We start from the raw sequence: 21544 nt of genomic DNA, 5'->3' as shown, positions 1-21544 counted from the left end.
TTAAATAAAGAGTAATTAAAACCAGATGGAGATAGAGATTGGCAGTTGGTTTTCTTGCCAACTTTAAGACTGAGCAGAAATAATAAAGGTGGTTCCTTTGCACTGAATGGTGATAATTTCAAATCAAATTTGTTACATTTTCTTTGAGAGTGAATTCTCAGGGATATGGTCAGTTAGGTCTCCAGCCTTGCTCGTGCAGGATGGTATTTCCTTCCCAGACTCTTAGTTCTTATTTACTCTAGGAAATAGTCTTTTCCTGTCTTGCTGGATGCACTAATGACTGACTGCAACCTTGCTTGTTATATAATGAAAACTATTTACAAGACAAATTACTAGAACTGATATTAGAGCAAATCAGTTTTATTTCAGTGTTTTCAAGGGCTAGAAGATGCTTTCCTCAAAACCAAAATAAAGCCCTGTGCTAAGGCTTTTTCACTTAGAGATCACAGCCTTAAGAGGATTTCTTTAATAGGCTGAGAATATTAAAATTATTTGGAGGTGTCAGTGAGCCAGGATTACCTTAGTCTATAATGGTGAGGACAGGAAACAAGTTGATTTTCCAAGCAAAGTGATGCAAGTTCGCTTGAGTAATGTTGCTTCCTTTATTGGTGTAAATCTGGGACCAGTTATCTTTAATATGCACTAATCTACAGATATAAGTAAACTGGAAGGACAGCTTGCAGATGCAATGGCTTTCCGACAAGAACATGAAGACTCAATGCACAGGTTGAAAGGACTAGAAAAGCAGTGCAGAGTGCTGCGGCAAGAAAAGGAGGAGCTTCATAAGGTATTGATTCAAAGATAGATACATTTAAAAATAGTCTTGCAAAGTACATATAGAACAGTTCTGTTGTGATTGAAATTTTAGTGTTTCAAATACTGCTTTTTAAAACTCTACAGAGAATTCGGTGAACCTGTTAAATTTCGTTAGCAGTGCAGTAGTTTTCCAAAGTAGCACACCTTCATTTTTGGAAGTTGCTAGGCATCTTGCTTATCTCAACAGTGTTCTGCTAGATGGAACAAGCACCTAAAGAATGGGTTTAGTTTAAATGTAAATTATTCTTAACTGTTCCAGTAGAAGTCTGAGGGCAACCAAGAGAGACTTCAGGACTTTGGGACAAGTGGTTAAGGGGTCAAGAGCACAAGTAGTGTTCTCCTCTATCCTTCTGGTTTCAGGGAATAAAGAGGGAAGAAACAGGAAGAGCCAGCAGATCAATAGCTGGTTCTAGCCTGGTGTCACTGGCAGAATTGTTCTGTTTTGGGTTGGTTTACATGACACCGGTCCTGCTTGTGACAGATGGGGTACACTTGTCTCAGTGGGAAAAGGATCTTTACACAGGAGTTAGAAGGGCTCAGTGAAAGAGCTTTAAACTAGATTTGAAGGGGGAATGGGGAAACAGATTTTAAACTTTTAAGTATGGGAACTTCACAGTTTGTTTGTACTAAGGAACCTTTCTCAGTTTTCTGAAGAATTTCACAAGATTTGCAGCAGCATCTCTGTGCTGGTACAGTGTATTTGATGGGTGCATTCAGTGTGCTGTCTGCATAAACATTCCTTTAAAAATGGTTACTGTTGTACAGGTACATTATTTAGAAGTGAGGTGGTATTCTTGAAGCTGCCACACTAGATGCAGAGTAACTGCTGTCTTGGGATGTCAGTGCAGCTGCTTAGCCAGAAAACAAACAAAAGTGTAAATTAAGAATTAAAAATAATATTTAGAATTGATGTGGGGTGGTTGAGCTTTCAAGTGATGCTTATGTATGTCCAGTTCCTTTTTCCTTGGAAAGAATATATGGGGTTCAAATCACAAAAGATCTCAAGTGGGGACCCATAAGGGTCATTGAGTGGAACTCCCTGCTCCTCAGAGGTTTGACTAACATTACATCAAACATCAGCATGCTTCCTGCCATCCTCAGGGGCTTTGGGCTACAGCTGCCAGTTTGTACTGGGTCAGGCCATTTGTACTGGGATGGGGCTGAGCCCGTACTAGGAAGAGGTGAGGGGATCTGGTTTATGACCCTATATTATATTTTTTTTTTTATTTAAACCAGCAACTTGTAGAAGCCTCAGAGAGATTAAAGACACAGTCCAAAGAACTGAGGGATGCCCACCAGCAGAGAAAGCTAGCTGTGCAGGAGTTCTCTGAGCTCAGCGAGAGGATGGGAGACCTGCGGTCTCAAAAGCAGAAGCTGTCCCGGCAACTTCGTGACAAAGAAGAAGAGGTGGAAATGAGCATGCAGAAAATTGATGCTATGAGACAGGACATCCGTAAATCAGAGAAGATCAGAAAAGAGGTAGCTTGATAAAATAGCTAACATGTTTCAGCTGCTGCTTATCCAGTATCTCTTATGTAATTGTACTGAAAAATTTGGACTGTTAACAATAATTTACTTTGTCCATCTGTAAGAAATTGCCCCAATTCCTCTTCCATTTAACTTTACTACATTTCACAAAGGACATCTTGACTTTTTTTCTAAATGTTTTACTCATGTATTGGGAAATGAACCAAGGCTGATTTTTATTTTGGAGAAAACCATTCTTACTATAGGCCCAGCTTCTTAGTTCCTTATGTTTTGATTCTTGAAGACTCATAGTCAGCTTGTAATTGTCTTCAGGTGCTTTAACATTGGAGTATTTTAACTTTTTTTAGCTGAATTTTTCTGTTCAGCTGGGGGGAGGAATGTTGATACAGACTAAATGTGTGGTTTTCCTTCCTCTGTAGTTAGTCGTTGTAGAGAAAGTCTGTAGTATCTTTAAGCAAGTTAATTTCCAATTAGTATTATAAGCAATTTATAGTTTTACATAAGATGAAGTGAATAACCAGAAGAGGGCAGAAAAAACAGCTATTGTGGTTTACCTGAAGTATTTTAATCCCTGAAAAATCATGAAATTTTATGTATTTTCTGAGTGTAGAAGAGAAATTTGTTGCTTTATAAACATTGCTTGAAAACGTCTGGCAAATTGAAGGGCAGTCTATGAAAATGTAGTTAAGATATGAAGTTTTCTCAGACTTATCCTTGAATAAGAAGTGGTAGTTAAGTGGGAAGGTTGAAGGGCTATGGCACCATATTTGATTTGTAGGGCTGTGGAACCTTGTCTCTACAGCAGAGTGCAGCAGGGGCATTCAAATGTTGTTACTTATTCAGTTAAATATTCTCCTGTTCTTGTCATTGTAAATTCCTCTGTTCTCCCTTTCCTAATGACTGTATCATTCTTCTATTCAGAACATAGTCTGTAAGTTCATTACTTTGGCCCACAATTCTAAATACAAACCTTTTGAAAACAACTTTGCTAGTTGATTTTGAATACAGAAAAACAAATCTTGCTCTTCCTGTCAGGTTTTAAAACTGTGCCACTGTTACTTGAATTGCAGCAGTTGCCTTAGTTGCCACTAAATCTAAATTGTCTTTCTGATAAGCTTCCTGAAGTTGATAAATGGATGATCAAGTTTATTTTTTCCTTAATTGCAAGGTAAAAGTGTTTAGTGTTCGTGTTTGAAGTATTTTGCAATTATTGGGCTCAAAGGTTGACTTAGTAGATAGTGAGGCATGGAGCTGACCTGTAAATGTGGGAGACTTACTTCTTTCACAACTGCAATGACTTCCTAGTGCCATTTCCTTCTTTTAGCATTAATAGAAGCCATGCAGTTATCCCTGCACATATTGTAGTTTGTATCAGTACAAATAGTCATATAGTAATAGCTCTACTGCATGAGACAGATGGATGCCTGGATAACTGAAAGGAAAACAATTATGACATTGAGATTATTGTTATAGTGGTGTAACATAAAATAGAAATAAGGAAAACTTGCTGCTCTTCCATATGGAGGAAAGGAAATGAATGACACAGATATCACTGTCTTGTACTGAAATGACTTAAAATTGCTCATTACAGCTGGAAGCCCAACTTGAAGAAGTTGTAGCAGAAGCATCAAAAGAACGCAAGCTTCGTGAGCACAGTGAGGTCTTCTCCAAACAACTGGAAAATGAACTGGAAGCACTAAAGGTTCATGTTTTTTGACAAATGTTTACTCATGGCATAAAGAGCTGAAATAGCTTTGCTTACTCAACTGTTGATATCTGTGGGAGCCTTGAAACTACAGCATTACTAGAAACCTGACCTAATAAATCCTGTTAGGATTTCTTTTCTTTTCTTGCTTGAAAGACTCAAATATCTCATTGTACATCAACGTCTTGAAAATGTCCGGTGTATTTAGATTCTAAGCAGATATTAAACCAATGTAGTCCAAATCTGTTATCTCTGCAACCCTTTTGAATCCCTTATTAGGGTCATGGAAGCAGGAGCAGTCACTTAGGGGGTTAATGCTTGGATACAGCCCCTTTTTAAATTAGTGCCAAATAAAAATTTTCCCCAGTGCCACCAATTGGACAGTTCTAATTTTAAATCATATTCCCAAAATATAGGTCTTATAATCTCTTCCTGATGATTTATCATCTTCTGCAGCTGAAGCAGGGAGGCCGGACAGCAGGTGCCACACTAGAGCATCAGCAGGAGCTTTCCAAAATTAAGTCTGAGCTGGAAAAGAAAATCCTATTTTATGAAGAGGAGTTGGTCCGACGAGAAGCATCACATGTCTTGGAAGTCAAAAATGTGAAAAAGGAAGTACATGATTCAGAGAGCCATCAGCTTGCACTGCAGAAAGAGATCATGATATTAAAGGATAAATTAGAGAAAACAAAGCGAGAGAGGTAAGCTTTTGGGCATGTTTCATTCATTATGGATTTCTTTTTTTGTGTATTGCATTGCATAGATATCTGTGTGGGCTGGTATTTCACCTTAACTCTGTTTATTCCTGTTTGAAAATCCCAGTCTACAGGGTCAGCAGTGTTACAGTGTGTTTCTATTTCTTGTTCTTAGGCACAGTGAAATGGAGGAAGCAGTAGGAACAATGAAAGACAAGTATGAGCGTGAAAGATCTATGCTCTTGGAAGACAATAAAAAGCTAACAACAGAAAATGAGAGGGTAATTATTTTAAGGAATATTTTTAAGCAAAATATAATTCTTAACTTTCTTACTTTCTGATGTTGAAGTAATCTTCTCATTGGTGAGAACATGATCTGTGAGTGTTCAGGCAGTATCTGAATAAAATAAGTTGGTTTTTGCCATATAAACATCAGAGATCTAGCTAAACAGTAACTTTAGCATCTCAGTTGTGAGATTGATTTCCACAGCTCAGAGAGCATCACCTTCTGATTCCTTCATGAAGGCAGCACGAAGAGCAAAGCATTTACAAAAGACTGCCTGCCTGCTTACAGTTAAACCTCATTCTTCTCAATGACCGCTGCACTTGCTTTCTCTTTTTCCTTTGTTTTGTGTGAACTGGCAATATTTTCTTCTGTGCTAAGGAGCTAGCCTCCAGTTCCACAAAAAAAGAACTACTTCCAGCTCTTTGGTCTGTTCTGGATAGCCCAGGATGGTCTCGTTTGGTCAGATTCTATAGGTGTGTAGACATATGCATGTGTAAAAAGTCTGAAACTGACATAAGTTGCAAAGTAAAATTATTTTTTTATTTCAGCTCTGCTCCTTTGTGGACAAATTAACAGCACAGAACAGGCAGCTGGAAGATGAGCTCCAAGACCTAGCAGCAAAGAAGGAGTCTGTTGCTCACTGGGAAGCTCAGATTGCAGAGATTATTCAATGGTATGTGCTGTTCAGAGATCAGATGGCCTTTTTCAACCTCTGAAATACTGATTGGCTTTTTTTTTTTTTTTTTCAAAAGTATATGTAGACCCTTTCTCTGTGTCTGGGACCAACAAAAGCATGGTACTTTTGAGTATTGATTAACCCTCTCTCTTCTGCTTTCTAGTCTACTATTGCAAAGTAGTAATGCATATGAAATTGTCAGATGCTACTAAGAACATAGGAGAGGGTTTTGGAATCAACTTGCTTTGTCTCTAATGTGTTCATTAAATCACCCACATTGGAATATTTTGATAAACTCAGGAAGATGATTATGATTTAAATGGTCCATATTAACATATAGGCCGTCACTAGCTGCACTAGGCAAGCACTTGCACTTCATTTACAGGTCAGTTCTTCCCTCTGTTATTTGCTGTTTTAGCAAGCTGTGTGCAAGTATTTTCAGCATGTAAAACAAGAAGGACTTGAAAGTAGCCCTTATAAAAATTGAACAAGCAATATGCAGATTATGTTCTAAACAATAACAGTGAATCTTCACAGAACTCTTGCTGATGGTGGAAGGCAAACTTCAGTTTCCCTAGCAACTCCACAATCAAGAGAATCAGATAAAAGAAAAATCTGAAGCAGACAATTTAAGATATATTCAGCTTCTCGTTGCGGGAGAGTTTTGTCTGCTCAGTCCATTTCTGTTAATGTCCCTAAATCCAGTGCAGACGCTGATTATTTCATGCTGCAGTATTTGGTGCTATGAGCCATGAAACTTTTAAGTAACGGTTGTTTGCAATTGTACAACAGGGTAAGTGATGAGAAGGATGCTCGTGGCTATCTCCAAGCATTGGCTTCCAAGATGACAGAAGAATTAGAATCATTGAGAAGTTCTAGTCTGGGGTCACGAACACTGGTAAGAAAACAGCAAGCATTCAGGCTGTCCTGGGGACATCTAAGAAGCTGTATTTTTACTTTCAGCTATCTGTTCATAATCAGAATTATTTTATAACAAATCCTCTGCTCTGCTTTCTAGTTTTTGCCTATTGCTTGTGAAATCCAACTAGGTAATCTGATCAGAATTTGATAGTTAGAAGTTGAGGACATCCCATCCCTGCAGTGTTCAAGGCCAGGTTTTATGGGGCTTTGAGCAGCCCTGTCTAGTTGAAAGGTGACCCTGCCTGTGGCGGTGGGGGTGGAACTAGGTTATCTTTAAGGTCTATTCCAACCCTAACCATTCTGTGATAGTTCTGTGAATTACAGGGTGAGGTGTTTCATACTAATATCTGCCATCACAAACTGCGTTAAATAGTACTGTGTTAAACAGTGAGAAGAAGCAATAACTTAAACCATTAAAGAGGAATACAGGAATGTATGGAAGATGCTAGGGAATAATGTTAATTACACTGTGAGATAACAAAGTTTTTCTTTTGTGAACATGTATTAGCTGACAGATATTGTTACAAACTTGTGACACACTGAGAACATGTAGCTTTGTTTACATGCAGAGCAATAAGACCTTATGCCATAACTTTCCCACACAGTAGTAACATGAATTCCCAACAAAATCTGCAAAATAGAAGAGCTCTCACAAAAGAGTATGGTTTCAAAGACAAAACCGCTGTTTTGCCTTGGTAGGTACAAAATGTCCTGCATAAGGAAGGGAGAGCCGTTTGCAGCTAGGCATGGAAGTTCATGTCCCTAGCCATGCCAGTCAACACAGTCTGCTGTGCAAAAAGTCCATTTGTTGCTGGTTTGTAGAAATAAAAAGTTACTCACCCCTTCCAAACCTATAAATAGGAGAGAATAAGAAAAAGTTACGACTTCCTATGAGCTAACATTTGCCTACATCATCAAGAGACTATTATAATATTGAGAAGTTTAATAGGAAAAAAGATCAGAACAAATGCAATTGGCATTTTCTTCTTAGCTACAGCCAGAAAAGAACAATATAAAACAATATGCACTGATTAATAACACTCTCTGTTCTTTATATTACAACTGGGTTTGTAACTTCAGCAGAACCTGATCTAAGACAATTATTTCTCAACATAAAAAATGCCTCTTCTTTTCACAACTGATGTCTGCAAGTTCATGTGTGACTAGAGAGGCAATGTAAAAAATGTAGTCCACACTGCAAATGTGCCTGGTAAAGCTCAGAACATTAGCTTTTGGGGTAGGAGGGCAGAATTGTGTGTTGTATGCGGAAGTATAGCATATACTACTTAGCAAGCCTAAGAATTGTTTAGGTGAGTGTTCTGTGTGTCTTGGGTATCTCAAGACCTGGATCGTTTCATATTTTTCATGGTTTTGCCATTTCTAGTATGTTTTAGATTGGTGTGTTTTACATTAAATATTGACACTGATCTCCTGTTTGGAAGCCTGGTATGTCACTGTGCAAGTTTTATGCCTCTTTTCAAGACTGGACAATGAAAACTAAGTATTTTCAATGGGTTCTCTCAGTTTGACTTCCATGCTTGGTTATCCAGTATTGTGGTTTCAAGCATATTGTGTTTGTTTGGTTTAACCAATACAAAAATTGCTCATTACTTCATTTTTGTGTAACAAAGCCTGTCTGTTGACCAGTTTCTATGCAGCAGGTACACTGTCCATAACTAACTTAAAGGGCATTCTTTGAAGCAGTGTAAAAACTGATTTATGTCTTTGAATAAGAACAGAAATATCTTTAGACTGTTGACATTAATGTTCAGTAACTTACTGCAACAGGATCCACTTTGGAAAGTGCGACGCAGTCAGAAGTTGGATATGTCAGCCAGGCTGGAATTACAGTCAGCCCTTGATGCAGAAATTCGTGCCAAACAACTAGTTCAGGAAGAGCTACGAAAAGTTAAAGATGCAAATATGTCTTTTGAAAGGTAATAAGGTCTTTGGTTCTCTTTGGGTTTGAAAAACAGTTCTGTTTTTCTGTTTGATTTAGAACTGTTTTTTTCAACCAGTTTCTAAACTGCTGATTAGAACAGTAACAACTTTCTTAGAATGGCCCATTGTGCTTGGGATATTGGACTTTGCCAAAAAGATCCAGTTCTACAGACATGTTTCGTACATAGTCAAATGAGAATCCTCAAGATTTCTTCAAGTAAATGTTTCACTGCTGTGAATAGCTTAGTAATGAGATACAGATCTCATTCTCCCTCTGGCACCTGAGGGGAAAAAGCATAAAAGCAAATTCAATACCTTTTCTTAGACTAAGCTGAGAATAGGCGTATTCTTGAGAATTAAAAGCCAAACTACTCTTAGAATAATTTTGTTTGGCAGGTATCTGCAATGATAGCAAGAGTCTAAAGTACAGTTTTCACTCTCTAGTAGAGTAGTGAGGTACCTGTTCAGGGGGGAAATAAAATTTATCAGCCTTAAAAATGGGAATATTAAAAAAAAAAAAAAAATCGCCACTCCTCATTTCCAAAATGGGATGTAGGACCAGGAATTAAATGAAACCTCAGAGATGTAGGGCCAGAAATTATCAACTCTGTGCACTGCTATTTCTGCCTTTGAGATATTTCACATTGAGTTTTGATCATATTGTGTTGCTTTAGTAAATTAAAGGAATCAGAAGCAAAAAATAGGGAACTGTTGGAAGAGATGGAAGGTTTGAAGAAAAAAATGGAAGAAAAATACAGAACAGATTCAGGTAATTAAAGCTACTGTTACTTAACAGAGTTCCAACACCACCTGTGATTTTGCCTTTTAGCTAAGCCTGTTCTGCTTTGGGTTTCAGGTCTCAAACTTCCAGACTTTCAAGATTCCATTTTTGAATATTTCAACACTTCTCCTCTTGCACGTGATCTGACATTCAGAGTGAGTTATTACATTAAGTATCAATAAAAATATGATAGCTGAATTATATTTTTATTATGTAAAATAACACTTGGGCACTATATGGCACATTTGGATCTGGCATATCAGCCAAATTAGTGTCATGCAGAATTGAATCCCCAGCAGATGTCAGATAGCTTGGCATTTTGCAGAGAAGCTGGTTTCTTTAGGAAATACTCCCAGAAGTTCACATTCATTATTTCTCATTCTAGCTTTTTTGTTTAGGTTAATCTCAAATGTTTGGCTAAATAATTTATATTCAGGTTTTTTTGGAAAGGCTGGCACACCCTGTTACAAATAAGGGATTAAACGCTTTGCAGTTGGAAGATGCCAGTTAATACAAAGAAAAGTACTCATACAGTTCAAAGAGTGTTTAAACAGATATGTAAAATTGTTGGCTCCAGATCTTAATGCAGTGGTTAGAGTAGTAGGAACAGGGAAGAGAACCGGAGCACCCACAGATGTTGGTATAAGTTTATCGTGACACACCCTCTGATCCTAAGAAAACTAATAATACAAATCACAGGTCCAAATGGGCGTTTCACTTTAGAGGGTTTGTGCATTGCCTGAGGAAGCAGCTGTTAAATGCAACATTGAAATCACATTTCCTTACTTCATGAACTCTTGATAACTCTTGATCCCTGAAGATTTTCCAGGAGGTTTTTTTTCCCTTAATTTTTGCCTCCCCACCCCCACCCCACCCCTTAGCAAAATGTATAGACAGCTTAGGATAAAACCAAGAGCTGTTATGTTTATGGATCTGAGTTAAAACCTCATTGATCTGGTTAGATTTTATATCTGAAATGTGTACTTTTTTCATATTGTCACTGTTGCTGAAAAGAAAACTATGTCCATGCTGTGGTATTTGCATACACTTCGTGTATGTGCTCTTTATCAGTCACAAAATGTCCATGCTGGCTTCATTGCTTAAGCAGCGAGGTGTACTGTATGGATGAGATGGGGAGAAGAGAGAGAAACATGATACATGCTGCTATCTGAATAATAATTATTATCTACTGCCCTTGTTACTTTAAAACATTACTTTAAAAAATGACAGTTATACTTAAAACTGTGACATATTGAATATCAAGGCCATAACTAATCAACAGTCCATTCTACAGATCCTGAAATAAATTATAGTTGCCGTGGAAATGTAGGTGACATTTTCTGACAAATTACATTAAAATTGCTGATACTAGATGACTTCCGTTAACAATATTTTTTCATGTGTACTTGTAGTCAGTGTCATCTCCTCTGGGTTAATTTAGTTTGGATAAATATCATTTGGCCATACAAAACATTTTATTTAGCTAGCCTAGTAATATCCTGTCTGAAGTTTTGTTGTGGGTGATAAGTGATCATTTTTATCCCTCATATCTGTTACAACAAAGGATTCTGTTTCTTCTTCGTCTACATCTTCTCTGCTAGCCTTTTGGGAAGAAGTAAGTTTTTGCAAGTAGTTTTGTCTCCTTGTTGTGACCTGTCGTAGTAAAAAAGGCCTTCTAAAACTAGATATTTTGCTTTCTTGACTTCTCTATAATTTAATCCACTAAACCTCTTACAGGCTTACTTTCTTATGTTTTTATTATCTATATGGCTAAAGCTGAATCACACTTAGAATTTTCAAATAGTTCATATTACATAATGGTAGAATTTGATCTTAACTGGCCTAGCTCTACCAATCAATTCATAACTCAAAAAATAACAAATATCTGAATATATTTAGTGAGCTAGCTGAACTTGAGCTGTCTTCTTGTCTAAACTGGCTGGGAAGTGAGTGATTCATTACTTGGTGCCTTTAGTGCTAATTACATCATTGATGTGATGTCTAATCAGATGTTTGTTAATCATGATTTTCATGATGTCCTTAGAGTACAGTAATACAGTGTCCTACTTCCACATCCAGCTGCTTTAGCTCTGGAATTGTAGCATACTTCCCCCTTGTGCTGGCAAATAGTAGTTGCTAATTTAAGTGTGAAATTAATAGAAGGCTTGTAATGGATGCTATTCATCAATTTTAGTGAAATATAAGTCAATGTGATGAAGGAGATGTGATTCTTTTTAATAACAGAGGCCAACCTTTTTTAAACAATTATTTAAAAGATGGTGTAGCACTACTTTAAGAATTTTTCTTTTGGCAGAATTACTGGCTGCTGTGTGCTATAAAAATCCTATTGTAGTAAGCTACCATGAGAAATAAGCTATTCCATGGCTGATTGCCAAGCTTCTCAGACATCATTCCATACCTGCATGTAAGAGATTAGACACAGCCTTGCTGGGAGAAGGTGGCTGTTGCAGCATTTATGCTGCCTATGTTTTGCATTTCAGTACTTCCGGTTTTACAGCTTTTCCATCAGGTGGCAGGGTTCATTTTGAGGAAAAATTTTATTTGTTTTTTTCCAGAGTGGAAAGTTGTTAGAGGTATGTGTACTGCACATAGAAATCAGCGTTGGTTTTTGCTTCCATCTTGTTGATGTGAGAACACTTCATCAGATCTGTGGTATCTAAACATGCTTGCTGTCACTTTTGCAGACCAGTTCTATTAGTGAGCAGGAAACCCAGGGCCCCAAGTCGGAAGTTTTACCATCTACTTTGGTTGTAACTGCAGAGCAACAACAAGAAGTAAGAGCGGTTTTTTTACCCTGAAGAGTAATTCACTAGAAAGTCTCTGTCTTGTTCATGATAAATACATGCTGCAGCATTCATTATGAAGAAGAAGGATTGAATGTTGCTTATTTACAACGTGTCAGTGTTAATTGCAACTGCTTTGAGGACATCTGCAAATGAAACCTTTTTGCTGGCTCTGTGTATGTTGGTGTAACTCATTTACGTATGTTTTCTGTATTGCTGCTTGTGTTTTTGTGTGCAGGCTTTCCTGTGAGTGCTTTAAAACACAATCTGTTTCTCTTAAATCAGAATGGCAATGTAAATGATGATAAAATTGTTAATAATTTGAAGAAAAAGAAAGGAAAAAAATCAGACCACAATAAGCTTTGCCACCCCAATCTTGAAACAAATTCTTGAAGCCTCATTTTGCTCAATTACAGTTTTTTGTGATTCAGGAACCAATTCGGCTTCAGAGGATGCCTGCTGCTCCTTCCCCCACCATTCAATCCATTTCTCTAGCTGTACCAAAGGTAGGGGGACTGTGCTAACCTTATTATAAAGAACAAAGGAAAAAATGCCATTTATAAACTAGCCCTCTGTGTTTGTTCTTGTCCTGTTTGGGTTTGTCATGTGTTTGCTTGTTAGGTCTGTGTTTTTAATCAAATGTTTCCACATGCAAGTTGGTGGGTTTTAATTTGTCAGAAGGGATGATAAGAAATGGTTGTAGGTTTGGGTTTAAGTGTCTTATGCAGTTGGAAATAAAATTGTCTTGCAACATCTTTTACAAGCTGCACTTACTTGAAAGAAGCCCAGGTTTCATAATGTACACTCTGATACACTGGAGGGTGGTGAAGGGAGTTGCTTCTATTACATAAGTACAGAAAGTAAAAATTGTATTGTTTTTTTTATCCTGAATGTGTCTTTCAGCCTAAAGCTCATCAGCTCAATATCAAGTCGTTCACAAGCCCCACTCAGTGTAGTCACTGCACTTCTCTTATGGTGGGATTGGTTCGACAAGGTTATGCCTGTGACGGTGAGTCAGTTAAACTTTTTGTTTTCAGCAAGTCCCTGAAAAATTGTCCCAAAACTCTAAAGTAGTCTAGCACAACCATTTCCACGGAGAGGGAATGAGAGGTGTAGCTGCCACTGACTGGTTCTCCTTTCTCCTATATCATCATCAGACTTCTAAAATCAAAGAATATGGTTCCCTTTCATATTGCTAATTAATTCTGCTACCTTTAGTGTTGTTACATTGTGAGTTGGGAGTTGGAAGTGGGGAAGCAGGACTGCTTTATGCTTCCATAGTGGAGAAGACTACAGCAATGCTCTGGTACCAGAAATCTGAGTCTGTCTGTTTTGTGCTATCCTGATTCTAAACCCCATATGTTGGGAGGACCATTTGCTGGGGCTTTTGACCTGTAGCCTGTCTCACTGTCCATTGGTTTTATTTACAGTGCTTTCTGTGATGCATGTGTCACTATTGAATTCAATGTTTGAGTATATGGAGGAATTTTATTTGAAAATATTTATCTGTACCTTGATTAGACACATGAACACACAAATCTGTTGAAGGCAGCACAGTGTAAATAACCTTATGTATGTCTGTGCCCAGCTTAGTTCTTGCTAGTGAAACCCTCTCCACTGACACCTTCAGTATCATATTCAGATTGCTTCATCTGCCCTTCAGGATTTTTTTCCTGGAAAATCTTCTGGTGTCAGCTCTTCCCCAGGAGCACCTATGCTCCGCCAGCACTTGCCCTGGGGCTTCCTTTTGTCTCCTGTTGATGACAGTTCTAAACTCTTGTTTTGCATCTCTTCCTGCAAGTATGAAATGGCATTTTTCCCTTAGTGTAGCTGTCAGATTTGGTTTGGGGGTTTTTTCTCATATTTTGGTGAAACTCTGCATGATTAGTTTTCCAGTTTGCGTCTTCTACTCCACGTAGTGATAGCTACAGGAAAAAAAAAAAACAACAAAACCACAATCATTTTGACCTGAGAATACAGATGACTCCAGTAGAACAAAATTTTGCAATGTTTACTCCCACACACTTGCTTTTCCCAATTCCCCCTCTTTTTAATGCTGGAGACTATGGTAAAATACAGCTGCACTTCTAGAGGCCTGTGGAACTGGCTGTATCCTGTGGATTTTCCCTATTTAGGTAACCTGTGTGCTTTGATATTCACAGTCACAAATACTTACGATGCCTCCTGAAAGAGCTGAATTTATTATCTGGTCTTGGAGAGCACATGCAGCACTTTCCATGCATGACTTTTTGGTAACCCCTGTCCTTCTGGGAGCAGACCATAGCTCAAAGAACAAGCTGGAAAGGCTGCTCTGGACTGCCCTCTCTCCTGGCTGTTCCCTCAGGCATCATGAGGAGGGGGTTTGTAGGCCAGTCTGTAGCTCTAGCAGAGAAACAGGCTGTTCCCAGGTTTACTGGAATCCTTTGACCCTTTGTAACTATGGGACTGCATGTGGATAGAGTATCTGCCAAATGCCCAATTCTGAGAATATGGCTAGGAGAAAGCAGAGAATAGAGCACAGTGCTGTGCCACTCGCACTGCCTTCCCAAGCCTACTGGTAGAAACAGGATAGCTGGGACAAACCAGCAAAGTCTCCGTGGAAAGATCTGGCCCATAAACTGTGGGTCAAATGCCCTGATATCATGTGTTAATTCATTCTGCAGTTCTTGTAGTCTATCTCATGTGAAGTGGTGGATATGCTGAGTTTTTGCTGTGTAGCGCTTCTGTGTGAAGCGCTTTACAGACAGGAGACCTAGAAACCCCTGTCTCTTGCTAAGTACACTGTGGTGTAAATGATAAGAAAGGATGCAACAATTAGTATAGTTAAACTCTATGTCCCTTTCACCACACAGCATTTCAGTCTTTGTCCCCTGGTTTTTACTTTATTAACGCTTTCAACTCTATTGCCTGTGTTTAATAGTTTAACCCCTTTTTTTTTGTCAGTTTAGTTTTACTTTTTCTTTGCATTATTCTTGCATACTTGGATCAAATTAAACAGCTACTATATTTCTTTCCTATCACTGCCCTGTAATTTTTATTCCTTCTTTAATAGTTTTTCAATTCAGTGACTGGGTTAGTTGCTGCTTAATACCAGTGAGGCTGACCAACTCCTTTTCCTTCTGGAAAATGCTTTCATAAGTTGCCTTGAAATCTGGATTCAGTTCCTGCCCTTTGTAGAAGTAATAGGCTTAAAAGAGACAATAAAAGCACTTTGGAGAGTCTCAGACTAGGTGTGTTCAGTTGTTTAGCATAGTGGGCTATTGCAATATTTGACTGCCAGTTTCAGTGTGATTAATTGATTTGCTGAGCATAAGGTTAACCTATGTTAATCTTCTGTTATGACTTATACAGGCGTTTCACTGTGCATTTTCTCTTTTGTACTTAGTGTGTTCATTTGCATGCCATGTTTCCTGCAAGGATAGTGCACCTCAGGTCTGTCCTATACCCCCTGAGCAAGCCAAAAGGCCTCTTGGAGTAGATGTGCAAAGAGGAATAGGAACCGCCTATAAAGGTTATGTAAAGGTAACAGTCTTTTGTTCTTGGACAAGAGAATACTAAACTCCACTTAGAGCTATGCAGGTTGGAACCTCTAAGTACGTTTAAACAGATCTCCTAAACTGTGCTAAAGCCTTAGGGCTTTGTGTGCCGTCAACTTATTTAACCTTCGTTGCTTTAAATGTGGGAGAAATGGTTGGTTTTACTGGAACAGCTAAAGGTTAGTAGATTAGTAGCTACAATGTTCGTAAGTGGGGGGGGGAAGCATGTTTTGAGGAAGAATTGGTGTCATCGTTGATGTAAGCATAATATAAAAGATAAACTGTCCTACCATTTTGGCATTTGTGGAATATACAAGCCCCATTGTTTGTCCTAGTGCTACCTAATATATTTATTAAACTGTAACAGGGAATGGTTGAACTTAAGGAAAAAGATTGTTTGATTACTTGACATTTTTAACTCTGTTTTGAAGAGCAAGTAGAACATCTTTCAATACCATTGATATAAGTATAAGCTTTTCTAAATGTCTTGCTTTCTGTGCCTACTACATGTGCTTACATTTAATAAGCAATCAGTTATTTATATGCAGGTCCCAAAGCCTACAGGAGTTAAGAAAGGGTGGCAGAGAGCTTATGCAGTTGTCTGTGACTGTAAGCTGTTCTTATATGATGTGCCTGAAGGAAAATCCACCCAGCCTGGAGTTGTTGCAAGTCAAGTCTTGGATCTCAGGTTCGTATTATTATGACAGAGTAGAAACCCTCTGTATTTTTTTTTACTATCAGGAATATTTATTTATAGTACATGAGAAACTAAGATCATGAGAGCTCTGTCCAACAAGACTTGTGTGTTCTGTATATAGACTGCAGCTAATAGTTAGGCTAAATCGGTTGTCTCAATAGCAAGTCACTGAAGTGTCTTTATAGTCACTTATACTACAATCACTAATATTTACAATGTTACTAGCATGGTTCTTCCTTGAATTCCATATGCACACATAGAAAAAAAAAAAATAGACTTTGTTAGATTGCTTTTCCCTGCCACGCACTCTGACCTCAACCTCAAGTCACAGATCATCCCATACCCAGTAATTTCAGGAACATTATTAAAACAGAAGTAGTCTTCAGAAAAACACCAACTAATTGGCAGTAAAAGTAGTTTTGGCACTGCCTTCTGACAGAAGTTACTTTTTCATGGTGAACCACTTCAACCACTGAGTACTGTCTGCAAAAAGATCTGAGACTCACATTGATCAGAGTAACCAATAAGTTTCTTTGTTTCCATTTATGGAAATATCAAGAAAGTGTAATACCTTTTAATGTTACAGCACCTTCTGTCTCTGTCAAATATAAAGTTTGCTTGCACACGCACCTTGATCTGAATTTTTTCCAGGCAGTAGGACTGTGAGCTTGCACCAGTGCTGTTCTGTTCTCGCATTTATTCTCAGTCAGTGTCAGCTCTCTCTGACATGCTGACAGCAGGAGCAGAAGTGTGGAAGTGTTGCAAATAGCAGCATTCACATCAGTGCATTGCTTGAAGCAACTTAGCCAGATACTGTATCAACTGTCCAATGCTTTATCTGCTTATTGTAGCTGCCTCTTTGAATCTGTCTTCTGAGGATTCTTGGATGTTTTAATAGATGTTAACCACCACAGCTATGAATTCTAGCATGAGCAGGTTTCAGGCATTAGTGTCATCTTTACACTAAAATTGGCAGTTACGGTGATCAGCTTGGTCATATTCAGTTTAAAAAGGCTTGTGTAGTCAAGCCCTCTGGGGTGGAGCACTCTGAAATGCAAAAGTTGTTCCGATGTCTGTTTATTTTACTGTAATAGAGAATAAAATCTAGCTGTTTTGAAAACCCTTATTTGAATCCCACAAACTATAATTATGTTGCCAAGAGCTTTTTATGTAATTTTTCTTTTTTTCCAAAGGCCCTTCTCTTGCTACACATTGAGGTATGAATTATTCATTTCTAATGTGTCTGCTGGGCTGGAAGAGCAATATACTTGCTGCTAATTGTAGATTAGATGTGGCTGGTAAACCAAAACTACATAAAGCCACCCCACTTAACTTCAGGTGGACGAACTGACACATCCTAAATGCTGTAGAAATGTAACTAAAGCTTGTGAGTTGTTTAGGTCAAGGATTGTTAGAGCATAACAAGCAGTGATGGCAGTTGTGACCTCTGTGCGGTGCTAGGAGATTGCAGCCTATTGAAGCAGTTGCAATATCAATTAGATTTTGTTGAATAATGTTAGTGTGGGCGTATATGTGATTCTCTTGCTCTCTTTCTTACTAGAGATGAAGATTTTTGTGTGAGCTCTGTCCTAGCATCGGATGTAATACATGCAACTCGTAAAGACATCCCTTGCATATTCAGGGTAAGGCTATCAATTTACCTTTAAAGAAAACACAAGCTAATTATGAGTGTTTTGCTTTGACAGCAAAGTACATTACCCATATTTAATGTTTAAGTTACGCAGAAGTATAAGAATTTACATGGGGTTCTGAAATGCGTAGAGGAGCAATGTGATACTCCTCTTATAACTGAATTGTAAAGAACAAAGTTCTCCTTCTTTTGTTACTTCCTTATATACAATGCTCGGCTTTTTTTATTTTCTTGATTATAATATTTTAGTCTCCTCTTCCATTGGTATTACCAGATCCTGGTTTTTCTTTCTTGGCTTTGGAGGACTCTTGCTTTAGGAACTGATGCTGTAACACAGTAGTCTGAAGCTGGGTTGTGCTCACTGATTCTAGTTTTTGTCATGTGTTGTCTTGTATATTAAAAAAAATAAAAAATAAAAAAATGAAGTTTCAATTTCCTTAATTCCATATTGAAGTATAATAGAAAAAAAAATTAGAAAATAATTGGCTTAGGTACAATATCCTCTTGAGTGTATCTTCTCTCTGAATGCTGTTTTTCGTTTTTAATAACATGAACATCTTTCCTAGGTTTTATGTGGATTATATTTAATCTGAAATTTTAAAATACAGAGAAGAGTAGGTCGGTAACCATTATCTACAATGTCTTGCATTTAAATACACAGACTCACTGTTTTCATAGTCTCTGATCCTCAGTCATACAGAATCAAGTCGGTGGAACATGGAAGCCAAAGAGCTGACAGTCACATGCAGTCCAAATCTTTTGGTCCTTTAGGGTTTTGCATTGGAGATGTCTCGGCTACTTGAATGCTTCAGTGGGTTTGTTTTTCATAGAATCATAGAATAGTTAGGGCTGGAAAGGACCTTAAGATCATCTAGTTCCAACCCCCCTGCCATGGGCAGGGACACCTTACGCTAAATCATATAACCTAAGGCCTCGTCCAACCTGGTCTTGAACAGTGCCAGGGATGGAGCATTCACAACCTCCCTGGGCAACCCATTCCAGTGCCTCACCACCCTAACAGGAAAGAATTTCCTCCTTATATCCCATCTAAACTTTCCCTGTTTAAGTTTTAACCCGTTACCCCTTGTCCTGTCACTGCAGTCTCTAATGAAGAGTCCCTCTCCAGCATCCCTATAGGCCCCCTTCAGATACTGGAAGGCTGATATGAGGTCTCCACGCAGCCTTCTCTTCTTCAGACTGAACAGCCCCAGCTTCCTCAGTCTGTCTTCATACAGGAGGTGCTCCAGTCCCCTGATCATCCTCGTGGCCCTTCTCTGGACTTGTTTCAACAGTTCCATGTCCTTTCTCCTTTTATGTAGAAATATTTTCTGCAGTGAATTTCTATCCTTTAGTTTACTACTACTTTAAGTTTTGTTTTACTTTTTTTCTAAATGGGTTTTGTTTGTTTGATGGGTTATTTTATTCCCATCTGCCTGCTTTCTTCGCAAATTAGCAAACACAGAATACTATGGGAAGCAACTTCTGAGGAGAGAAAATGAGCTCTACAGAATGGTGGTTGATTTGTTTAAGAACAAGGCATTCATACATTATAACCTGCCTGACTTGCTGCTCTAATTTCTGCCTGCAGTTTTTAACTGAAAATGTATCGAAGAAAAAAGTCAAATATAACCCCATGTAAGAATACTTGCATGGATAAACATGACAAAATGTCTCCAGTTTGATCAGGTCATCCCCTACTAAAGAGATCTGATATGAATTATCTATAAGTCTGGTTTGTGATTGTATCCCTTTAGATAACCTTTTGAAGGGGCCAGAGAAAGCTGCCAAAGTCCACCTCTCTTCTCAGTTTTATATTCTCCTTCAAAAAAGGAATTTCTAAAACTGGAAACCAGTAATACCTGATATAAGAGAGTTTATTTTCTGCATTTCATTTATTGCTAGTTTTGCATCTTGCTGACATAATGACATAGAGCGACTTCTACACAACAGCTAAAACTGTTACTTTACATCATCTGTGTAAAAATCTGATCCTTCTTTCATATGTATAATTTCATGTAACAGTTATATTGGTAGCCACCAAAGACAGATTTTCATTTCTTTTTGATCTTCCATCACCAGAAAGCAATACGAGAATGCTACCAAACACTAAAATATTGCCACCTCTAACCCCCCATGAAACCAGGAAGAGGAAGAACTTGTCTCAGACTCCTATCTCTCCTTGGTAACCAGATTTTAAAGCTGGATATTAGGCCATCGAACACTGTAGTTTAAGTGCTGCCATTGATACATGGCTGCCAAGAGTATCTGTAGTGGAGTCCTTACACAGTTTAACAGTTTGAGCTAAGGAGCCTTGAGTTTCAATAGCAAACACTGGATTTCTTGTATGATGAATAATGCTATTTCTATTATGACCAACTTCTCTGATTTTTTATTTTTTTTTTTTCCACATTTGCCTGCATTAAGATGCCTCCCTCAAAAGACCAAGGAGTCTAGTCGTAGATCAGAAGCAAAACCATAGCTGAAGTCAGATTTGGTTTGGTTTTGTTTTCAGATTTAGAAATATTATCCGTTACACCCCCATCTTTAAAATACTAATGCTTTGTTACAGCTTAGATGTGAACAAAGCTTGGTGCAGGGTAATAACAACTACGAGCAATTGGAAACTACTCAGTTCTTTTCCTACTGCTTTTCACTTTCATTTTACTTCTGAAGTTCTGTCTTTGACACTATACTGTCCCAAATTTACTTTCAGATATATTTTATCTTTAAGATGAGTGTTAATTGTTTAGTTCACTCTTCTGGGAAGAGTGTGTTGCTTAACTGTATCATCCACCTTTACGGTGTTTTTCTTATCAAGGCATATAGGCTGAAGGTGTGTTATTCCATGCTACAGCCTTCAGTTCTGCACTTCTGTGGCTTTTGCTGCCTTTTTCTGTTTTTTCTAAAAGTCTGTTCTGAGGACTGATAATGGCTAATGGCCTGTTTGTCTGTGACTGAAAGCACAGTTCCCATGATCTCACAAACACTCCAGTCTCTTCATACAGGACACAAAACTTAGGTTAAGAACTACTAAGTGCATACTTTGGACAACAGAAAGGTTTTGGATAGTTTTTCTATTCAGACTGTGTTCTGCTTTGAGATCCTTAGACAGTTTACTGAAAATTAGGTGAAACCACAGTGATTTCCTTTTAACATGGGGAAGTGGGAGAATGCAGTATTTCAGTCTCAAAACATTGCTTTTCTTTAGAGCTTTTAATGCACATATAATGTGCTCTTCCTCCTGGACAAATACTTTGAAAATCAAGTAGCAAAATCAAAATGCAGAACTGACCCTAGCAATGCCATTGTGTTTAAATGCATCTGACTGAGAAAGCATGTGAGTCATTTAAAATGTTATTAAAAAATGGGGGGGGGGGGGGGGGAAGGAATTAGGACAAATTAGGGCATGCTACTGCAATTTCAGTTCAGAGCAGGAATGAACCTTTTACTGCAATGTGCCGATTATTGTAGGAAAGGAATGTAGCGTACATTGCCCATATGTTAGGATTCAGAATAATTAAGCAAGACTGAGTATTTTTAAACAAAG

The 21544-nt window shown here is 38.1% G+C and overlaps 1 protein-coding gene across 15 annotated transcripts in view; it reads left to right on the top strand.

The window, feature by feature from the left end:
* CDC42BPB (CDC42 binding protein kinase beta) overlaps window positions 1-21544 on the top strand; it is a 96840-nt gene that overhangs the window by 61917 nt on the left and 13379 nt on the right. For 5 of the 15 annotated variants that reach the window (XR_008970623.1, XM_057397113.1, XM_057397112.1 and 2 more), the window contains exons 12-28: window positions 654-787; window positions 2053-2295; window positions 3896-4006; window positions 4466-4710; window positions 4880-4985; window positions 5539-5663; window positions 6459-6564; window positions 8376-8524; window positions 9203-9297; window positions 9385-9464; window positions 10874-10924; window positions 12015-12104; window positions 12530-12619; window positions 13017-13122; window positions 15499-15635; window positions 16198-16337; window positions 17908-17989. Coding sequence is in view for 14 of the 15 variants with exons in the window: in XM_057397113.1 (XP_057253096.1) it covers window positions 654-787; window positions 2053-2295; window positions 3896-4006; window positions 4466-4710; window positions 4880-4985; window positions 5539-5663; window positions 6459-6564; window positions 8376-8524; window positions 9203-9297; window positions 9385-9464; window positions 10874-10924; window positions 12015-12104; window positions 12530-12619; window positions 13017-13122; window positions 15499-15635; window positions 16198-16337; window positions 17908-17989 (2090 nt within the window). In the remaining variant the exon portion in view is untranslated. The remainder of the gene's footprint in view (window positions 1-653; window positions 788-2052; window positions 2296-3895; window positions 4007-4465; window positions 4711-4879; window positions 4986-5538; window positions 5664-6458; window positions 6565-8375; window positions 8525-9202; window positions 9298-9384; window positions 9465-10873; window positions 10925-12014; window positions 12105-12529; window positions 12620-13016; window positions 13123-15498; window positions 15636-16197; window positions 16338-17907; window positions 17990-21544) is intronic. The other 10 variants (XM_057397119.1, XM_057397118.1, XM_057397123.1 and 7 more) reach the window with 5 other exon arrangements.

This window comes from Pezoporus wallicus, unplaced genomic scaffold, assembly GCF_028554395.1.
Source record: "Pezoporus wallicus isolate ANWC-B61680 ecotype Strahan unplaced genomic scaffold, APGP_CSIRO_Pwel_v1 contig_7068, whole genome shotgun sequence".
Lineage (NCBI taxonomy): Eukaryota > Metazoa > Chordata > Aves > Psittaciformes > Psittacidae > Pezoporus > Pezoporus wallicus.
The sequence above is the reverse complement of the archived record's forward strand: the minus strand, read 5'-3'. Positions and strand labels throughout refer to the sequence as shown.